At 53.9% G+C, this 18,857-nt stretch overlaps 1 protein-coding gene across 1 annotated transcript; it reads left to right on the forward strand.

Moving 5' to 3' along the window:
- The first annotated feature begins 7,333 nt into the window (after positions 1–7,333).
- COMMD4 (COMM domain containing 4) lies at positions 7,334–18,679 on the forward strand. Its single transcript, XM_074966033.1, has 8 exons — positions 7,334–7,475; positions 9,123–9,194; positions 9,862–9,927; positions 11,844–11,883; positions 13,816–13,935; positions 14,490–14,570; positions 16,157–16,333; positions 16,602–18,679. Exons 1-8 carry the CDS (start codon positions 7,473–7,475, stop codon positions 16,640–16,642), a joined length of 600 nt encoding a protein of 199 aa, XP_074822134.1. The 5' UTR covers positions 7,334–7,472; the 3' UTR covers positions 16,643–18,679.
- The last annotated feature ends 178 nt before the right edge of the window (positions 18,680–18,857 follow it).

Raw genomic sequence — 18,857 nt, forward strand, 5'->3', positions numbered from 1 at the left:
CCCCCAAACCCACTGGCCTTCATGGATTTGTGATCTGAAGGTGTCAGCTTAAATCTGCCTCTAGCTCTCCATTGAAATTACCCTGAAAGCCTCCTGCTAGGAGACACTCCAGCGCCTCTCCCCACCTAGTGTGCTCACGAATACCATGGAGACCACAGTCCCTGCTCAGCTGGGATAACTGTCCAGCTCTGTTCCAGCCCCATTGCTCATCAGAGCCTCACCACTCAGGGGGTTGGAGGCTCAGGGGGTAGGAGCAGGGACTCCACAGGTCCCGGGCTCAGTCCCTTCCCCAAGCCCCTGGTCCTGGCTGAGTGGATTTGGAAGAGGAGTTAACAGGGGAGAGTCCCACCTGGATTCTAGTAACTAACATTCCATGCTAAGCCATTTCCAGGAGCCAGGCACGAGTTAATGCTCTCGGGCTAGAGTGGCAAGATCCTGTGCATGGCTCTGCTGCTTGGAGGGCACAGCTGAGCCCAACTGCTTGGAACAGCTGGTGCCTAGCTGGTGGTGTCTGTGGTCCAAAGGCCAACTCCAGCCTCCCCCGGTGAGAGTTTGGGCTGGATTTTGGTGCAGCTGGGTGTCCTTTGTCCTACAAAAGGAAACCTGGGCAGTCCTGGACCTTCAGACTCAGTGCTTGTTCTTCTAGCACAGGGTGCAGGGAGAGAAGAACAGGCCCCTCCCTTCAACTACCCTTCCAGTGCTGCTCTGTGCCCAGTGGCCTTTGGCTAATTACAATAATGAACAGGTGCGGCCAAACTTTCAAGGCTCAGAATTGAGGTGGGCGCCAGAACTGTAAAAATGGGCCTGGGCCTGGGCCTGGGCCTGGGGAGTTCTCCGGGGAAGGGTGGCCCATGGAATGTTTTTTCTGCTGCCTTTTGTTCCCTGCCCAGCTCTCTACCTCGGGACAGCCCTGGCAGACACTGGTTCCAGAGCAGAGGTGCCCTTTCTCCAAGGGGCTGTGCAGGGTGGGGGGTCCCCTCCCATCCCTGCCCTGCCTTGGGCAAGTCGTTTAGGCCCAGATCCTCAAAGATATTCAGACTCTCAACTTCCATTGAATTTAAATCAAGGGAAAGGAGGAGTCAAGTACCTTTTGAGGATCTGGGCTTGAGGATCTCTGCCTCAGTTCCCCTTCTGTGATATGCACTTCCCTCCCTCCCAGGAATGTTGTGAGGACAAATACATTAAGAGCATGAGGTGCTCACAGCCTATGCAGCTGGGGCCTGTAGCTGTACCTTAGCTAGCAGGGTTAACAGGCCAGTGGACATCCAGTTGCTCAGTCATTGACCTCCCTTTCAGAGTAGCCCTGGGGGGAAGGCAAGGTACAGTGTTTGCTTTGCAGCAGGGAATAGAACACCTAAGAGACAGATCTGAAGGCCTCTGGTGCCCCCTGCTGGCAGGAGAGAATTATAGTGTTGCCACCTGATGCACCTTCCTTAGTGGTGCCTGGCTTTTACTGTGTGATTGTTCGTCACACCGGGAGTGGCAAGCGCTCCTTGACTCTCAGTAGTGGCTCTTTTATCTGCTCCCTCCCTTCCTGATTCCTCCATCAGGGGTTTACATTGAGTTTATTATAGTTTTGCTGCCATGGCCCTTCCTAGACTCTAGTACCTGGAGCCGCTAATCTCTGCTCTGCTGGGAAGGAAGCAGAGAGAGGGAGGGACAGGGAACCAGGGAAGGGGAGAAGGAACCGAAATAAGGGAAAGGAGCAGGGATTTTTTTCTCCCCTTTTACTCCTAATGGTGCTAAATCTAACATGGCGTTTACTTATTTTGCATCAGACCCATAGCACAGTTCCCAGAACAGGCCTGGAGAGGTAACATGAGCCTGGCGTTGAGTGGTAACTAGAGCATTGGAGTGGGCCTCAGAAGATCTGGATTCTGCTCCTGGCTTAAGGTTGCCAACTTTCTAATTGCAAAAAACTGAACAGCCCTGCCCCTTCTCTGAGGCCCGGCTCACTCCATCTCCTTCCCTCCATCACTCGCTCTCCCCCAGCCTGACACTCACTCATTCATTTTCACCAGAATGGGGCAGAGGGTTGGGGGTGGGCTCTGGGATGGGGCCCAGAATGAGGGGTTTGGGGTGCAGGAGGCAGCTCTGGGCTGGGGCAGGGAGTTGGGGTGCAGGAGGGGGTGACGGGCATGGGCTCCCGAGGGCGCTTACCTCCGCAGCTCCCGGGAAGTGTCTGACATCCCTCTGCTAGGCCTAGGGGTGGCCACGGGGGCTCTGAGTGTTGTACTTAAAGTATTGCACAGAATCTTTTCAGGGGGGATAAGGCAAAGTGACACATTTATTGGTAATACATGTATCTTATGCATATGATATATATTACACTCGTGCACTCACATACAAGCACACACACACATGCACACTCAATCTTATTGTTACCAAATAGTTCCTCCCCTTAACTTCACTGGCCAGGTGAGTTAGATGCGGGAGGGGTGGAGTCGGGCTTCTGTCAATCCGGATCGATGCTCCGATCTTGACAAGACTAAACCTGGGGTCCTCTGCAAGATACCTCGCATTTATAGCAGTTCCCCTCTCATGCAAATCTATACCAGATTCAAAATCTGTGTCTGTGTCAGCTGGTCATCTGTGGTGCTTCCTTCTGGGTGGTGTTTTCATGCTGCCACATTTATTTTCAAAGGGGGTGTTTTCAAAAGAAGGTGCTTGCTTCTAACTCCCAAGGCCGTCAATATGTCTGATCTTCTTTAATGAGACCGCTTGACAAGTTCTATTGTTCTTGAGTCTGGCTTCCATCCTCTCTCCAACTGTTGCAGCTGTCTAGAGGTGCTTGCCTTCCACGCCTTGCTCATTCGCACCTCATTCATTCAACAGGGCAATTGATTAAAAGTGAGGGGAGATCTTATTCTACGCCTAGCAAAAAGACATTTTTCTTCTACCTTTATCCTTAGGGGCTATAACATTATACCAAGGTTCAATACAAAGTTTCTATATAAGGATTTGATACAAAGTTCCCATATCAAAGGACTTGACACAAAGTTGAATGAAAACAGAGGTCACACGTGGATAGACTTAATACAAGGTTATATGAAGAGGCATAATACAAAGTCATATGAAAATGATACACAATTATGCAAAGATGCTTAATGCAGAGATTTATCTACAGGCACACTGCCCCCATCTGCAGAGGCTACCGCCACAGCTCCCATTGGCCGCAGTTCCCGCAGAATCCCCATAGCTGCTCCTCCACCTAGGAGACGGAGGGATATGCTGGCCGCTTCCCGGGAGCTGGGTGGGAAGCCTGCCAGCCTTGTGCCAACTGGACTTTTAATGGCCTGGTCAGTGGTGCTTACTGGAACCACCAGGGTCCCTTTTTGACCAGGTGTTCCAGTCAAAAACCGGTCAGCTGGCAACCCTATCCTGGCTCAGCCACACACCTGCTGTGTGATCTTGAGCAAGTTACTACCTCTCTCTCTGTCTCAATTTTCCTTCCCAGCCTGGCTCTGTCATGCCTAGTTAGATTGTGAACTGTTCAGGGTATTTTCCACTGAATGCATCAGATGAAGTGAGCTGTAGCTCACAAAAGCTTATGCTCAAATAAATTGATTAGCCTCTAAGGTGCCACAAGTCCTCCTTTTCTTTTTGTTCAGGGTAGGGATTTCATGTATGCACAGCACCAAGTACCATGAGGTCCTGATTTCAGCTGGAGCTCTAGATGCGACTGTAATCATAGGCAGCAAATTATATGGGCCCATGGTGCCCGTGCTCCACCAATATTTAGGAATGTGAGCCTGGCTCCACCAATGTTTGGGCTTACCGTGCTTTTGGGAGCCCTGCGCTTCAGGGGGATGCGGGGTCTGGAGGGTTAGCGCGGGGGCTGGCACCAGCAGCAGCAAGCAACCCAGCCCCAGCCCACCCTGCTCTGCCTCACCAGCTCCTGGCGTCGCTCGGGGGAGGGACGGAAGCTGGAAAGAGGTGGAGCGGGGACTTGGGGGAAGGGGTGGAATGGGGGCAGAGCAGGGGCAGGCTGGGACCAGCTCGCTTGCTGCTGCTGGCACCAGGCCCCCCACTAACCCTCCAGGCCACTCTAGACCCCCTGTCCCCTGAAGCACAAGGCCCCCCAAAGTGCAGGCCCTGGGGTGGTTGCCCTGGTCTGTCCTATGGACAGGACAGCTCTATCTGGACCCCTCATCCCCCCAAAGCGTGGGGCCCCCCACAGTGCAGGGCCTGGGGCAGTTGCCCTGGGGATGGCTCTGCTTGGACTTGTTCTGGGCACCACCAAAAATTATACAAACCTGGCACCCATAACTGCAGGAGAGTGAGTTTGTGTGTGTGGGGGGGGGTGGTGAGAAAACCTGGATTTGTGCTGGAAATGGCCCACCTTGATTTTCATGCACGTTGTAAGGAGAGTGGTCACTTTGGATAGGCTATTACCAGCAGGAGAGTGAATTTGTTTGTGTGTGTGTGTGTGTTTTGGGGGCGGGGGGGGGCGAGAAAACCTGGATTTGTGCTGGAAATGGCCCACCTTGATTTTCATGCACGTTGTGAGGAGAGAGTGGTCACTTTGGATAGGCTATTACCAGCAGGAGAGCGAGTTTGTGTGTGTATGGGGGTGGGAGGGTGAGAAAACCTGTATTTGTGCTGGAAATGGCCCACCTTGATTTTCATGCATGTTGTAAGGAGAGTGGTCACTTTGGATAGGCTATTACCAGCAGGAGAGTGAGTTTGTGTGTGTGGCTTTTGGAGGGGGGTGAGGGGGTGAGAGAACCTGGATTTCTGCAGGAAATGGCCCACCTTGATTATCATACACATTGTGAAGAGAGTGGTCACTTTGGATGGGCTATTACCAGCAAGAGAGTGAGTTTGTCTGTGGGGGGGCGGAGGGTGAGAAAACCTGGATTTGTGCTGGAAATGGCCCATCTTGATGATCAATTTAGATAAGCTATTACCATCAGGAGAGTGGGGTGGGAGGAGGTATTGGTTCATGGTGTCTGTGTATATAATAATGTATTCTGCAATTTCCACAGTATGCATCCGATGAAGTGAGCTGTAGCTCATGAAAGCTCATGCTCAAATAAATTGGTTAGTCTCTAAGGTGCCACAAGTACTCCTTTTCTTTTTGCGAATACAGACTAACACGGCTGTTACTCTGAAACTTATAAATAATAATAGGCATATTAAATGCAGCTGCACAAAAGATTAATGTTTAGGTCCTATATAAACATTGGCTTTTAACAAAAACCCTACTGTCTGATCAATTGAACACAATAGCTATTTAAAAGCATGCCAGTTTTCTCTGCTAGCATGCAACCCCCTGATGTTATCTCGGGTGAGTCACTTAAACTCCCTGGCCCTCGGTTTCCCCATTTGCTGTGAAAGGATGTGTGAGATCAGGATGAAGACAAGGTTCTGTCCCAGACACTTTACAAGCTAAATACCCAGATGAAGGGTGGGGCAAAGGATGCAGCAAAAACAAGCAATGGAGCAGTGACATTAGCTCAGGCCTTGTCAGCCCCAAGATTAGTGTTTCAATATTTTTATGGCCATTTTGCTCCAGCTGCTTTGAACAGGAGCTCTGGGCCCAAGGGTAGAGAGATCTCCTAGGAGAGTGTTTTAAGGTGGAGAGGCGAGAGGTGGGTTCATGTGGGAGAGGAAATGCTACCAATGAAATCCTATTGAAGCCAATGGGGGTTTTGCTACTGCCTTCTCCAGGGCCAGGATTTCACGCTACAAGGTTCAGCTTGCAACATTCTCCCGTCATTTTGGGGGAGTGTGTGTGGGAGGGGGGCTAGTCACCCAAGCAAAAGAGGCAGGGAAGTTGGTGCGTAACCCACTGGATGTACCTGGCACCTGCATAGCCCTCCCCAGCTCCTCTGGGCAAGGTGTGGTGCTGGCAGGGAGCTGGTGCTCCTCCCTCATCCCCCTACCCCTCAGTATGCCCAGGCTGGTTCATTCTCATGTGCAGCCACAGAGGGAACGATCTTTCCATTGACCTAAATCCTGAGTGTGTGCGAAATGCTATGCCCTAAGCCAGGCCTCTCAGTGGCCTCCTTCCTTTTAGACCCAGCTTCACCTCCTTCTGCAGAGCTGCTCTTAACGCCCTACAGCTGTGGGACACTGTCTGCACCAGGAACACACAAAGGGGACCAGTGTCCCAGTGCAGCATGGGGAGATTCCTGGACAGTTACTGAGTGAAAGGGAGCTGGAGAGGGGAAAGGTGCGCGGAGCCGGAGGCTGGAAAGCCAGTAGGTGGCCAGGGAGATAGGAAAAGGCTGTGATCAGGAGCCAGCCCACAGCCAAAGGCAGGCTGACCTGACCCTCCCCTGCCCATCTAAGCTATTAGCCCTTCCTGAAGGCATTGATGTCCTCTCACGCCGTCCCCAATCCCTCCTGCATTCCCCACAGCAATGTTAAGGAAAGCATCAAGCTGTTCTGAAAGTGAATGCATCTTAGTAATAACACAGAACTACTCTATCCCCTAAAGCTTCCATTCCCTCTCCCCCGCCCCCAGCAGTGTGTCATAGGCACATTTTTGGAAGAGCTTGGACCAAACCTGCTCTGGATTCAAATCAAAATCTGAACTCCCCCCGAGACTGGACACGTTTGGATTTAGGGTTCCAGTCTGGCCCATCAGAGAGAGAAACCCAAGCAATGACATTTGGATCAGAACTTCCCTAGAATTTGGGGGTGGGGTGGAGTTGGACTCTCATTCTTTGGCCTTTGTGACAATTACCCAATAAAACTGATCACTTGCTGCTTTAATTTAGCAACAAAGCAGGGTGCTGGATTTGACTCAGCTCACTTTATCATCTGTCTCACTCATGACAATTGGTGCTTTGCCTTAAAGCCCCAGCTCATGGAGTCATGAGATTATGTGAGAATCTCAGGTTCCATTTAAACCCCCCCACACCATTTTCCAGCACCCAGCATTGTATAGAAAAAGCTTCAAAACGTAAGACCTGAAGCCTCAAAAACCAGACACCAAAAGAAAAGAACCCTAATGGTCGTAGCAGTCTTTTAAAAACTCATGGGTTTTTTGGATGCAGTGTTGTTCCAGCTGTGTTGCTCCCAGGATGTTAGAGAGACAAGGTGGGGGAAGTGATATCTTTTATGGGATCAGCTTCTGTTGGTGAGAGAGACAAGCCTACACAGCCTGGCCCGAAGAAGAGCTCTGTGTGGCTCGGAAGCTCCTTTCTCCCACCAACAGAAGCTGGCTCCATAACAGACATCCCCTCCCACACCCCTTGTCTCAGGGGACTTGGTAACCCCCCAGCCTGCAGCAGGGAAGAGCTGCCAGGGGCTGAGGCTCAGTCTGTGCAATAAGTCAGCAGGCTCCACGGCTGAAGTGTCACTCAATCTGCGGTCAGCTGACTCGGCTCAGCGAGCTGCTGACAGGCTGCGGCGCGGGGAAGTCTGTGGTCAGCTGACTGCGCTCCGAGATCAGCTGATGGCTCCAGCCCTGGCGCGGGTGAGGGGTCTCGTGCCCGGCGTTGCAGAGACAGCAGGAAACCATGGTGAGCGCAGGCGCTGTGCATGGCTGGCTGGCTGGGGGGTGCTAGGCCTTTGCTGGGATTTGGGGGCCGGGGGCGATGCAGAGCTGAGTTCCTGGGGCAGCAGGGACTCTGGGTACTACAACGGGAGCCACGCCTGAGGGCTCCCCGTTACTAGCCCAGTCCTTGGGGTTCGCCAGGCCAGTGTCACGAGCTTCCTAACATGTGCATCAGGGAAGGGGGAGAGCTGGGGGGAGAGGGGATTTGGGGTCAAACATTGTGAAGGGTCTGGCTTAAAAACTGCTCCCTCCCTCCAGTGACCTGAGATCAGTGGGGTCCCAGGAAGGAGTTGGAGCAAATAGAAAGAGCTGCCCCTTTGCACAGTGGGTAATTGGCCTGGGGAACCCACAGTGGCAGCCGGTGAATGGAATGACGCCCCTTTGAGTTCTAATACCTCTCCTTGTTAAATGTGCTCGGGATAAATGAATCTCCTGCTTCAGGGTGCAGGCCAGTAGCCTGCAGGGGTCAGGAAGGAAACGCTGCCTTCCCTGCCTCACTCCCACCACCCAGAGTACTGCCCTGCAGGATGGGGCAAGTGACAACTCCTTGTAATGCATCCTTCCTCTGAAGCAGCCAGCACTGGCCAGGGCTGGGGGCAGGATGCCGGCTCTGATGGGCTGTTGCTGTTGCAGCACCTGTGTTTCTAAAGCAGGGAGTACTAAAGGCTTCAGCACTGGAAGCGCAGGGGAATGAGTGGGAGGGGAAAGGATCATTTCAGAGCCACGTTAATGTTAAACACTGGGGGGATCCGCCATCCTGCTCCCCTCGACCTAGCCGTTTGCCCCCTGCTCTGAGAGACTTATGCCTGGTTCTGTAGCCTGTGGACCTGTATACGTGAGCTCCCAGGGACTTGTCCCCTTGCACTCACTGCCTAACTGCAGCGGGTATAAAGCAGCTGCTCCAGGATGTGGGCTCATGGTCTGTACCAGTGTTTGCTGGGTTAAACTGCTGAAGCTGCGGCCTAACTGGCAGCTATTAGGAACGGAAGAAGTTTAGGAACAGGAAGGGGCCATCTGCCCTGTCCTACCTTCACCCCACCCCTTCATCAGACTGATCCCTCTGGGCATACCCCAGCCCCCTCCAACTCTTTCCTTCTCTGGGGATGAGTCTGTCTCCTTCAGACTCTGGGCCCAGTTCAGCCCTGGGGGAAGCCCTTTGAATTCAGGGCAGTTGCATCCCCTCGTGCCAGGGCTGAGCTTGGCCAGCTGAGTCTGGTTGTTCTCCCCAGGAGCTTGCTCCAAAGGCTAACAGCCTCCGTGCACGGAGCCGTTGCGCCTGAGTTCGCAGGGGCGTTATACAGTGGGGACCCAGGGCCTGAGGAGGAGAGTTATTTGTACAGCTCCGGATCGACCCAGCTGTCGTCCGACTCTGCAGCAGGCTCAGCCAGAGCAGAGACCGGAGATGAGGGCAGCCAAGTACCCAGAGAGGAGAGAAATCTGGGGGGTGGCTCTTCTGGTGCAATGGAGACAGGGCAGCAATAACGGTGGGAAATGAGGGTTCCCCTGCTCTGGCAAGAAGAGCAGGGCTGCCCTGCAAAGGAGACTCTGCCGCTGATGTCCCCTGGCCCAAAGGCCACCTGGGTCCTAACTGCCCCCGATCTTCTCCTTCCAGAGGTTCCGGTTCTGTGGAGACTTGGACTGTCCCGACTGGGTCCTGGCCGAAATCAGCACCTTGGCCAAAATAGTTAAGTGGAAGCTTTCTCTTTCTCTGTTTTCTTCTGGATCTTATCCGGTGCCCAGCACCCTGGGATCTGAGCACTTTTTGCTCTTAAACCTCCCCTCAGAGACGGTATCGGGTGCTGTGAAACCAGACAGTCAGCACGAAGCCTTGGCCGTCGAGAGGGGTACGATGGCCTTGGGGAGCAATGGGAATATCTGAGTGATGCATCCCGATCTGAGCTCTGGGACTCGGGGTGTCTGATGAAGGGGGAGAGCTCAGGTCCCTGAGCGACCGGCATGAACTCTGCACCTGTCCCTGGTTGAGAGGGTGTCTCTAAGAGAGCGGGGAAAGGCTCAGGAAGTATGTAGAACAGGCTTTGATTGAGGGCTCGAGCAATACACTCAGTGCACTACAAGAGCTGGCTGGGGCTTTAGCCTGAATGTTGCATCCAATGGTCAGGGAGTCTCTTTGTGGAATCCAAACCATGGTGTGCCCCAAAGTGGCAAGAAGCGAGTGGTTTAAAAACAACCCAAACCACTGGCTGTTTGGCTGGGGCAGGGCAAGGTTGAAATGGGTCCCCCTGATGTGGCGGAAAGCATATGTTTTGAGGGGAGCTCAGACTCCTGCCAGACAGAGCCCGCCGGGCCCAGCACTGTGGTGGGGTTTTATTTTCTTGCTCTCTCCTTTCCAGTCCTCAGTGAAGCTGAAGCTCATCTGTGGCCAGGTGCTCAAGGACCTGCAGGGCGAGGGGATTGATGTAAGTGAAGGGCGTTCTTCTCCCACGTTCAGCCCAGCTGAGCCGGGATCCAGCGATCGCAGAGACTCAAGTCTCGTCTCCCCCTGGCTGAGTGGCGTGGGCCATGTCGAGCTGGCCAGCCTCAGGGCAGGCAGTGCGGTGGAGTGGGTGGGGTATCAGAGTGGGAGTCAGGACACCTGGGTTCTATTCCCAGCTCTGCCACTGATCTTGGGCAGGGTGCCTAAAGCCTGTGTCCCTATCTGTAAAAGAAGGCCAGTGATACTCCCCCATCGGGGAGATCTGCTGGTGGAAAGGGACGTATGGTTGCTAAATACTTACTAGTAAATATTAGTGTCTGTTGCTCTAAGGGTCCTGTGTGGTCTGCTTCACCTCATCCACCCATTGGCCCTGCCATCGCTAGGAGAAAGGCCAGTGGTTGACAACACGGATTCCCTTGAAGTCTTGCAGCAAGGGGGTTTGGCCACTAGGGGACATGGGGCTGAGCCATTTGTAACACCCATCGCATACAGCAGCTGACCCACTGTTTGGATCATGGAGGTTCCCTGTAGGACATGCCTGGAGCACTAGCAGCCAGTGGGAATGGCCTCTCCTGCACCCCACATTGTGAAGGCAGCTTGGTCTAGTGGGAGGCAGGAACCCAGGAGTCCTAGTCTCCGATAAGCCACGTGCCATGTGGCCTTGGGCAGGTTACTTAGGCTAAATCCAGTAGCTTCTGGTAATTTGGGTTCCCCCTTGAGACACTTCGGCCCCATTACTCAGAAGTGCCGAGCCCCCACCACTCCTATTGACTCCAAGTGCACCCAAAACCAGAGGCCCCTTATGGAAGTGTTGGCCTTAGCCTGGCTCTACTTGCCCCATGGGGGATCTGCTAAGAGGGCTCAAAGAACAGGAGGACTTGTGGCACCTTAGAGACTAACAAATTTATTAGAGCATAAGCTTTCGTGGGCTACAGCCCACTTCATCGGATGCACCAAATGGAACACAGAGTAAGAGATATAGATATAGATATATACAGATAAGTTGGAAGTTACCATACAAACTGTGAGAGGCTAATTAGTTAAGATGAGCTATTATCAGCAGGAGAAAAAAACTTTTGTAGTGATAATCAAGATGGCCCATTTAGACAGTTGACAAGAAGGTGTGAGGATACTTAACATGGGGAAATAGATTCAATATGTGTAATGACCCAGCCACTCCCAGTCTCTATTCAAACCCAAGTTAATGGTATCTAGTTTGCATATTAATTCAAGCTCAGCAGTTTCTTGTTGGAGTCTGTTTTTGAAGCTTTTCTGTTGCAAAATTGCCACCCTTAAATCTTTTACTGAGTGGCCAGAGAGGTTGAAATGTTCTTCTACTGGATTTTGAATGTTATGATTCCGCATGTCAGATTTGTGTCCATTTATTCTTTTGCGTAGAGACTGTCCAGTTTGGCCAATGTACATGGCAGAGGGGCATTGCTGGCACATGATGGCATATATCACATTGGTAGATGTGCAGGTGAATGAGCCCCCGATGGCGTGGCTGATGTGATTAGGTCATGTGATGGTGTCACTGGAATAAATATGTGGACAGAGTTGGCATTGGGCTTTGTTGCAAGGATAGGTTCCTGGGTTAGTGTTTTTGTTGTATGGTGTGTGGTGGCTGGTGAGTATTTGCTTCAGGTTGGGGGGCTGTCTGTAAGCGAGGACTGGTCTGTCTCCCAAGATCTGTGAGAGTGAGGGATCAGCTTATGCTCTAATAAATTTGTTAGTCTCTAAGGTGCCACAAGTACTCCTTTTTGCGGATACAGACTAACACGGCTGCTACTCTGAAACCTGTCATTCAGAGGGCTCAGTGATCATTCTGCACCGTGCTGTGTGCCCCGGGAGCAGAGTGCCCTGGGGCTGATGGACCTGCGTGTTGCTCTTCTCTTGCAGTATGAAAAGATCCTGAAGCTGACATCGGATGCCAAGTTTGGTGAGTGTCTTTCCTTTTCAGAGCAGTTGGGTGCCCGTAGCCTGGGCTCCTCTAGTGCTGTCCGTGAGGCCGTCACGGTGGATTTGGCTCTTTGCCTCACCTGCCTTCCAGGGAGCTTTGCTGGCTTCATTACTAGAACTGACATTCCTCTGTCAGTGCTTACGGCAAGGAGGCTGCGGAAAACCGGTGGCTTTCGGATGCTAGGCCAGGCTTTGGCTGACTCTTATCTCCCCCCCCGGCCCATTCCACACCCCAGTGCCCTGGCCTGAGAACATTTTACCTGCAGTGTTTATGGGCGCCGGGCTCGGCTTTGTTAGCCACATTGTCTGAAAAGCGTCGCTGGCTGGGGTCTCGAGTGGAGAGGCACGTCCTGAAGCAGTGAAGCCTGAAGAGTTAATGCTCAGCCATTGGAAACCAACGGCACCCTCTGCTTGTGAGCAAGCACAGGAGCCCTGCTAATCTCCCAGGGTCCTTGCCCCTGTTCTGTTTGGGGGAGACGCTACTAATCGGCAGCCTGACGAGTTTCCCCTTCTCACTCCAAACACTGCCCTGGCTTTATATTTTTGGGTGGTTCTGGGCCCTTGCATTGGGGGATAACACCATTTCCTGAGTGTGTGGAAGAGCCCTGGGCCTGATGGTTGTGGTGATCACAGTAGCAATCAAAACTTCCCAGGCACTGCCCGAACAGCCCCCGTCCCTGCCCTGCAGAACTTGCTGTCTTAGTGTGGCAATGCAGAGGGGAGGGGATGGGTCCCAGGAACTCAGCCTGGTCGGTGCAACAAAGAGAAGGTTAAGGGGTGAGGTGATGGGAACCTGTAAGTACCTACATGGGGAACAAACAGCTGATAATTGGCTCTTCAGTCCAGCAGACAAACGTCTAACATGAGCCAATGGCTGGAAGTTGAAGCTAGACCAATTCAGACTGGAAATAAGGTGTTTTTAACAGGGTCATTAACCGTTGGAACAACTGCCCAAGTGCTCTCCATCACTGGCGATTTCTAAATCCAGATCTGCTCTGGTTCAAACAGGCATTAATTCAGGGACGCCCAATGGGCTGTGTTACACAGGTCAGACTGGACGATCGAGGCCAGATGGGACCATAATGTAAGCTGTGAAATGTCTGGTTTGGTTTTTATGAATGAGCTGACCCCAGCTGAGTTGCCGTGCTGTGGCTTGGCCCTGTCTTACTGCCACTGGCCCGATTATGGTGCAGTGTTAACCTTAGGCTTTGGCTGTACGAATGGTTAGTGTCAGCAAACCAGGGTGTAAATCGGCCACGTGCTAGGTGACCGGGTGGACCCTGCTCCACACCCCGAGTTCCGCAGTGCGCCTGGGATCCTCCCTGCTTGGAAACAGGAGTAGGTGAAAGTGCCCTAGGGAGCTGTTAGTCTGCAGCAGCAGGGTCCACGGACAGTGCGCAGCTGGCTAGGGCAGGGGAGTTTTACACCCCTGTTTGCCACGAGCTAAGTGTTCGCTTAGACAGGCCCTTACTCCTCTGGCCCTTGGCCATTATTAGTATTTGGATCCCTAGCATCAGTTGATTCTAGTTAGACTTAACCTCTGCCTGTCCCAGGCTTGTTTAAATCCTAACCTGTTTTGAGCCCTGCTGGTTGCATTGACTCCCCCCTCCCTCCCACACATATATCAGTCCCCTGCCCATCATGGCTTCTCACCCAGGTTGGTGACAATGAGCCCAGCTCTTTATGCCTGTTTCCCTGCTGCCCCTCGTGGCCCAGTGCGAGGCGGCGTCTGTCTGTGCACCCTCTCTAGTCTCTTGCAGACAATGAACTGCAAAGGACAGGCCACGTCAAGGGCTGTCGGATCCTACATCAATGGACACGGACCCTTGCAAGGGTCTATCAAAGCTGCCTCCCTGCGGGGAAGAGCCCTGCTGCCATGCAGAGGCCCAAAGGTTTCTCCTCCTCTCTCCAGAGTCTGGGGACGTGAAGGCCACTATTGCCGTGCTCAGCTTCATCCTCTCCAGCGCGGCCAAACACAGCGTAGACAGCGACTCTCTGTCCAGCGAGCTGCAACAGCTGGGGCTGCCCAAAGGTAGGGGAAGTGCCAAGGGATGGGTCTCTTGGAGTGGGCTGCAGCACACTGGGGAGCCCTGGGTTTGGTAGCGGCAGCCTGATTGTCTGGTGCAATGTCAGCCAGAGGAGGGTGCTGGGGAGCAGAGCTGAGTCTGTCCACCCCGTGCACCAGGCTGTAACCCTGGATAACTGTGTCCTACCACCCTTGCTCCAGCCCTGTGTGGAATTCAGTACATTGGCTCTTGGGGGGAGGAGGCGATTGCTGCTGGGTTGTGTGTCCCCCGCACTCTCACATCAGTGAGAAGTTAGAACTCGATGTGTTAACCATCAGGAAGGACTTTGGAGCAGTAGCTGGGCCATCTTCTGATTGAAATGCCCTAGGGTACCATCATCCCCCCGTTATCCCATGTGCGCCCCAGTGTCAGCATCCTGTTAGAGTCCCCCTGTTAAACAGGACAACTCAGCTGTTTGCAGCCAGGGTCCCTTCTGAGCCTGTTGGAACCGGAGTCGTGTTGTGCAGGGACCGATCTGATGCTCTTTGGTGGGTGATTTCTTGGTCTCCGTGTTTTGTAGAACATGCCACAGGATTGTGCCGGTCCTATGAGGAGAAACAGAGCCCCCTACAGGACAGCCTGAGGGCACGCAGCCTGAGATGTAAGTGTTCCCCCTCTGGCCATGCAAACCTGACACTGCTCCAGGCCGCGGATGGGAGATGGTCCTTCAGCAGGGGTACAGGCCCTGCTGGTACCCACTGCCCCCACTCCTCCAGCTGTTCTCCTGTGTCCATGGATGGAAGTTCAATAGGACTTTCCCCAGCCATTCTCCTCTGGGACTTCCTGGGGAGAACTTGCTCCTGAGGGTTGCGGGACAGGGTCAGTTTGCTGAGGGTGACTGGGTTTTCAGCAGCAACAGAGGGGATGACCAGGAGCTGGGACCAGAACCCTGTTGTCTGACCCCCTTGGGCTGTGACCTTGTCAGCCCGGTAGGTTAGGAGCTGCCCAGGTTAGTTCACCTCCGGGACAATCCAAGTGCAGCAGGGAGTGGTGCAGGTGATGCACTAGGCCAGGGGTGGGCAAACTTTTTGGCCTGAGGGCCACATCGGGTTTCCAAAATTGTTTGGAGCGCTGTGCCTCTCCAAACAGCCAGGCATGGCCTGGCCTTCGCCCGATCTCTGACCCCCCCTGCTTCTCGCCCCAATGCTCTCCCCCCCCCCCCAGGACTCCTGCCCCATCCAACTCCCCCCCGCCCCCCGTTCCCTGTCCCCTGATGGCCCCCCAGGACCCCTGCCCCATCCAACCCCCTCCAACGTTCCCTGTCCCCTGACTGCCCCCGGACCCGCCACCCCTGACTGCCCCCCTCTGCCCCATCGAACCCCCCCCCCTTCCTGACTGCCCCCCCTCCGGGATCCCTGCCCCCATTCAACCCCCCTGTTCCCTGCCCCCTGACCGCCCCACCCCCTATCCACACCCCTGACCACACCTGGAACTCCCCTGCCTTCTATCTACCCCCTGCTCCTTGCCCCCTTACCACGCTGCCTCGACAGGCAGCCCCGCCACCCGGCTGGAGCCAGCCACGCACCGCACAGCACAGAGCACCAGGTCAGGCCGCGGCTCTGCAGCTGCACTGCCCGGCAGGAGCTCACAGCCCCGTTGCCCAGAGCATTGTGCCAGCGGCACAGTGAGCTGAGGCTGCGGGGGAAGGGGAACAGCAGGGGAGGGGCTGGGGGCTCCCCTCCTGGGCCAGGGGCTCAGGGGCCAGGCAGGAGGATCCCGCGGGCCAGAGTTTGCCCACCTCTGCACTGGGCAGTGCTCTGCTTTCTGAGCCAGCGCTGAAGCAGCGCCCCAGCAGGGCATTGGAGGACACTGCGTTACCTCTCTTGGCCGTAAAGAGAGACGGAGCTGAGGCGGTGCTAACCACTTGGACTCATGGGAATCTTTGCAATGAGGGTTGTGGCTGGGATAACACAGCTATCTCGGAGCGCTCCAACTCCACTGACCGAAACTCCCTTGTTATTTCAACTGGAGACATTTCCTTCCTGTAATGTCTTACATTGTCGCTGTGGGCTGGTAAGACAGTTGCTGTGTTGCGCACACACCAGAGGTGGCTGCATTTCAGGGGTGGGAGAAGCTGCTTAATGCTCTTGAAAAATGCTTCCCAAATCCATATTGCCGGCTTGTGCATAGAGAGAGTGTTTTACACTGACAGTGCAAACCTGAGACTGGCTCTGCCTCTGTCCTCAGTGAACCGTCTGGACTCTGTGTCCTGGAGGGTGGATCACACACTCAGCTCCAGCGAGCTCCAGCAGGTCAACGAGCCCCTCGTGCACCTGAAGTTCACCGTGCGAGACGGGGACCGAGGCGGGACAGAGCCCTTTGCCATGACCATGTCGGCAGAGAAGTTCCGGGTCTTACTGGCAGGTGAGTAGACAGACAGCTTGGAATTGCTCACCTCGTCCCTGCCCTGCCAGCTGGTGCTTCCTTTCCTGTGTCCTGTCTGCTCCCCCTACTGGCTGGGGCAGAGATCGGCTGTCTCCTGTCATGTCATTTCTCTGTTCCTGCTCACAGCGGAGAGGTTATTCTCTGCCCTGCTGTGACCAGTGAATTGGGAACTGGCTGCAGCGCCCCCTGTTGAGATCCAGGTCACTCTGCCCCCATTGGCTTTTTGCATCTCCTCTTCCACTTTCAGAGCTGAGACAGGCCCACGCCATGATGAAAACTCTCAGCTGAGGAGGGCAGCAAGCGTGGAAGGAGCCAGCTGATTGTGCAGCGGCCCGTCGGAGAGTCTGGTGGGTGCGGTTCCTCCAATGGGGAAGCTCCTCGCTGCATACAGCCGCAGACACTGCCTGGGCAGAGGTTGGACTGGGCTCTCTCCTCCCTTCTCGGATCCCTGCAGCTGAAACTGACGACTGCTGTTCCCACTCTTGCTGGCTGCTGTCTCCCCTGCCCACCTCTTGCTGCGGAGTCCCCTCCCTGCCCCTCCTCCAACCTGCCTACAAGCTCTTGTGCTTCCAGGACCCCCACCCCAGGACCCATCCCCAGAGCAATGGTGGATGGGGACTTGGGGGCTTCTGCATCTGCTAACGAGATCTCCACCTCGAGACCAGCTTCAGCTTGGAGTTCCCATAACAAAGGTGTCCAAACCCTTGGGCCGTGCCACCGTGTAACACACACGCCTCCGGAGAATACCCAGGCCTGCCGGCTGGAGGCTACTTTAACAGTGAAAGACCCTGAAATCCCCTGCCCAGCCCTTTGTTGGTGGCTCTGTTCCTGACCAGCTGCAGGGAGCTGATCTGCCCTTTTGCTTCTGCCTGAATTGTCTCCTGTGGCTACTCCAGGTCAGGCGTGCGGGCTCCCATGTCTCCTCTGGAGACGTAGCACGCTGCAGCCCACCAAACGCTGCGGCTCGGCCAGCTCCACATCACCTGTTGACTGAACTCCTGCAGCAATCCGGGATGCCTGTGGCTGGGGCAACTCTCCCAGTCGTACATAAGAGGTTGGGAAGTTTCACCAGCTGAAGCAGATGGAGCGTTCTCTAGTTCCTTCTTGCTCCCCCGCATCCCTCCCCTAAAAAGCACTTTGCCACTGTTCTTTCCACTTCCTCTAAAGAAACCTCTTGCCTGTGGGGGGGATAAATGCAGCTTTTCTATCTTTCCTTCTCCGCCCCCACCCCCTCCGCACCTACCACCTTTTCCAGGGCAGCTCAGTGCATGGAATAAAGGATCAGCAGGAACATGCATCTGTGAATCTCTCCATGCGTTTCTGGTTGGCCTTGGCACATGAAGCCAGTTATATGTAGTTTCCTGTTTTGCCAGCGGGATCCAATAAAGCCACGTGGTTAACAAAGGCAGCGCCCCGCAGGAGCGTTTTTAATTTGCACTGCTGCCTCCCTTGTTACCCCTGTGCCCTCATTTCTGAAACCCTCATGAGATGGGGAACAGAGACTTGTCTTTAAATAACTGGAGTAAATCTTAAGTCAGGGATCAGCAACCTTTTGCACGCGGTCGGTCAGGATAAGCCCCTGGCAGGCCATGCCAGTTTGTTTACCTGCAGCCCCTGTTGGCCTAGAACGGCGAACCGTGGCCAGTGGGAGCTGCAATCGGCCGAACCTGCGGAATTTACCTGCTTCAGGTAAACAAACCGGCCCGGCCCACCAGGGGCTTACCCTGATGGGCTGCATGCCAAAGGTTGCCGATCCCTGTCTTATGTATTTGAAAGGGAGGGACTGATGCTGCAGGCAAAATTAATCATACGGGCAGGTGCTCTATAACCTATTCCCAGCCCCTGCAGCTCTGTCAATGTCTCTCCATCCCACATACACCCTCCCTGCTCCTTCAGTCTTGATCTTTGTAGAAACCAGAGCCAGGGTAGGCAAAGTCCATAAACTATTCGCTCACCCCAGCCTTGTCTTGTAGCAACCCTGGCTAGTCCAGCCGTTGCCCCAGGCACAGCTCTGGTAACACAGCCATCGGGAGACCAGTTGGGTTTTGGTAACTTCATTTAAATTGTGCTCCGTTTACGTTGGCCCCTGCCACTGGTGCCCTATTGAGCTAACCCCCTTTCCTGGCTACAGCTCAGGGCTCTGATTTACAGGAACTTCACAGCTTGGGAATCATGCAGTTGCTCCTTTAGAGCAAAGTCAACATAGCCCGAAGGCAGTGAAGTGGGTAACCATTTTAACTGCAACCTTTGAAATAATTTGGTAAATTGCTGCTGAACAGCAAAAGACCAGGGCAGCCCTGTATTTTTACGAACAAGGCCATGTTCCATTGAATTGAAAGGCAATACAATTAAAATGGTACAAACAATAGTTTGTTAGGTATTATTATTAACTGTTCTATCACACTTTCAGAAGTAAATCTCAACACACTTTAAAAAGGTGGTCAGTATCATTATCCCCAATTTACAGGTAGGGAAACTGAGGCAGTGGGGGGGGGGAGTGACT

This window comes from Natator depressus, chromosome 10, assembly GCF_965152275.1.
Source record: "Natator depressus isolate rNatDep1 chromosome 10, rNatDep2.hap1, whole genome shotgun sequence".
In the NCBI taxonomy this organism is placed as follows: Eukaryota; Metazoa; Chordata; order Testudines; family Cheloniidae; genus Natator; species Natator depressus.